The sequence below is a fragment of the Rhea americana genome, unplaced genomic scaffold (genome assembly GCF_003343005.1).
Source record: "Rhea americana isolate MKP2758 unplaced genomic scaffold, rheAme1 scaffold_388, whole genome shotgun sequence".
NCBI lineage: Eukaryota > Metazoa > Chordata > Aves > Rheiformes > Rheidae > Rhea > Rhea americana.
In genome coordinates this window covers 13,208-14,414 of record NW_028186521.1, presented here as the reverse complement: position 1 = coordinate 14,414, position 1,207 = coordinate 13,208, and the positions used below count along the sequence as shown (strand labels likewise).

At 69.5% G+C, this 1,207-nt stretch overlaps 1 protein-coding gene across 1 annotated transcript in view; it reads right to left on the bottom strand.

Moving 5' to 3' along the window:
• The window catches only part of LOC146591092 (C-Jun-amino-terminal kinase-interacting protein 2-like), a 17,018-nt gene that overhangs the window by 2,632 nt on the left and 13,179 nt on the right, over window positions 1-1,207 (bottom strand). The window contains exon 6 of the mRNA XM_085313474.1: window positions 7-1,204. Coding sequence (XP_085169600.1) covers window positions 7-1,204 — 1,198 coding nt within the window. The remainder of the gene's footprint in view (window positions 1-6; window positions 1,205-1,207) is intronic.

Here is a 1,207-nt window from a genome sequence, read left to right as displayed (position 1 = left end):
CCTCAGAGCCGCCCAGGCGGTCGAGGGCGACGGGGCGCCCCGGGAACACGGGCGCGATGGTGTCGTTGGTGGGGTTGCTCAGGAAGAGGTAGGGGCCCGGGTCGTCCGCGGGCGGCTCCGGCTCCGGCGCCGGCTCCATCCCGGCGCCAGCGCTCGGCGACCGCTCCTCCTCGGCGCGCTGCAGGGAGGTGCGCAGCGTCTCCATGTCCACCAGCTCGATGCTGCGCTGGGAGCAGGACAGCGCGGCCGGCTCCGCCTCGCTCACCGGGGAGTCCCGCAAGCCGGGCTCCCCGTCCAGCGCCTCGCTCAGCAGCTCGGGCTCCAGGTCGGAGGCTGGGGAGATGGTGTCRCAGAGCGAGTGGGTCTGCTGGAAACACTCGTCCGGACACTTGATGGGGTAGGAGCCCTCCGAGATCATCTTGTTGACAAGGTTGCTGAGCAGCCAAGGCGAGTCCGAGTCCTCGCTGAGGTCGGGCTCCGACTCYGAGTCCGAGTCGTACTCGCTGTTGTCCTCGTCGTCTGCCTCGGGCATGAGCTTGGGCCCCACAGGCAGGTAGAAGGAGCGCCGGATGCTCTCCAGACTGTGGTCCGGGTCGATCTTCAGGTCCAGGGGACTGGATGCAGACACCTCTGTCTGGTCCGCAGGCGCGGAGGAGTCCTCCGGGTTCAGGCTGTCGTAGTAACCCTCCATCTTCAGCTCTGCCAGGCTCTCCCGCCTCACCACGCCGCTCTCCGGGAGTTGCCTCTCCAGGGTCTCCTCGTCCTCCTCCTTGCCCTTGTCCAGCAGCAAGGAGTCCTTGATGCCCATGACGCCCGGCGCCTCCAGCTCCGTCTCCAGCTCGGCCTCCGAGGTGGGGGAGCTCGCCTCCTCGATGGAGTTGGTGAGGTGGGAGGACCTGCCGCTGCTGCTGTCGCTGCTCAGGTCGAGCTCCGTCTCCGAGATGGACGAGATCATGTTGCTGACCAGGCGCCCGGAGGCGAAAGCCGCCTCGATCTCCCCCTCCACGTCCGAGTCGGAGCCGGGCGAGCTGAGGTCCTCGCTGTGCCGGCTGCAGGGCAGGAACGGCTTGGAGTTCCTGCTGGTGAGGTCAGCCTCGATGCCGGGGTCCGAGGAGGGCGAGGTGGTCTCCGAGGAGCCCGAGGGGCGCCCGCGCGCGCCGGCCGCCCGCCCACGGTGGGGGCCCTCGCCGTCGGAGCTGAGCGGCTC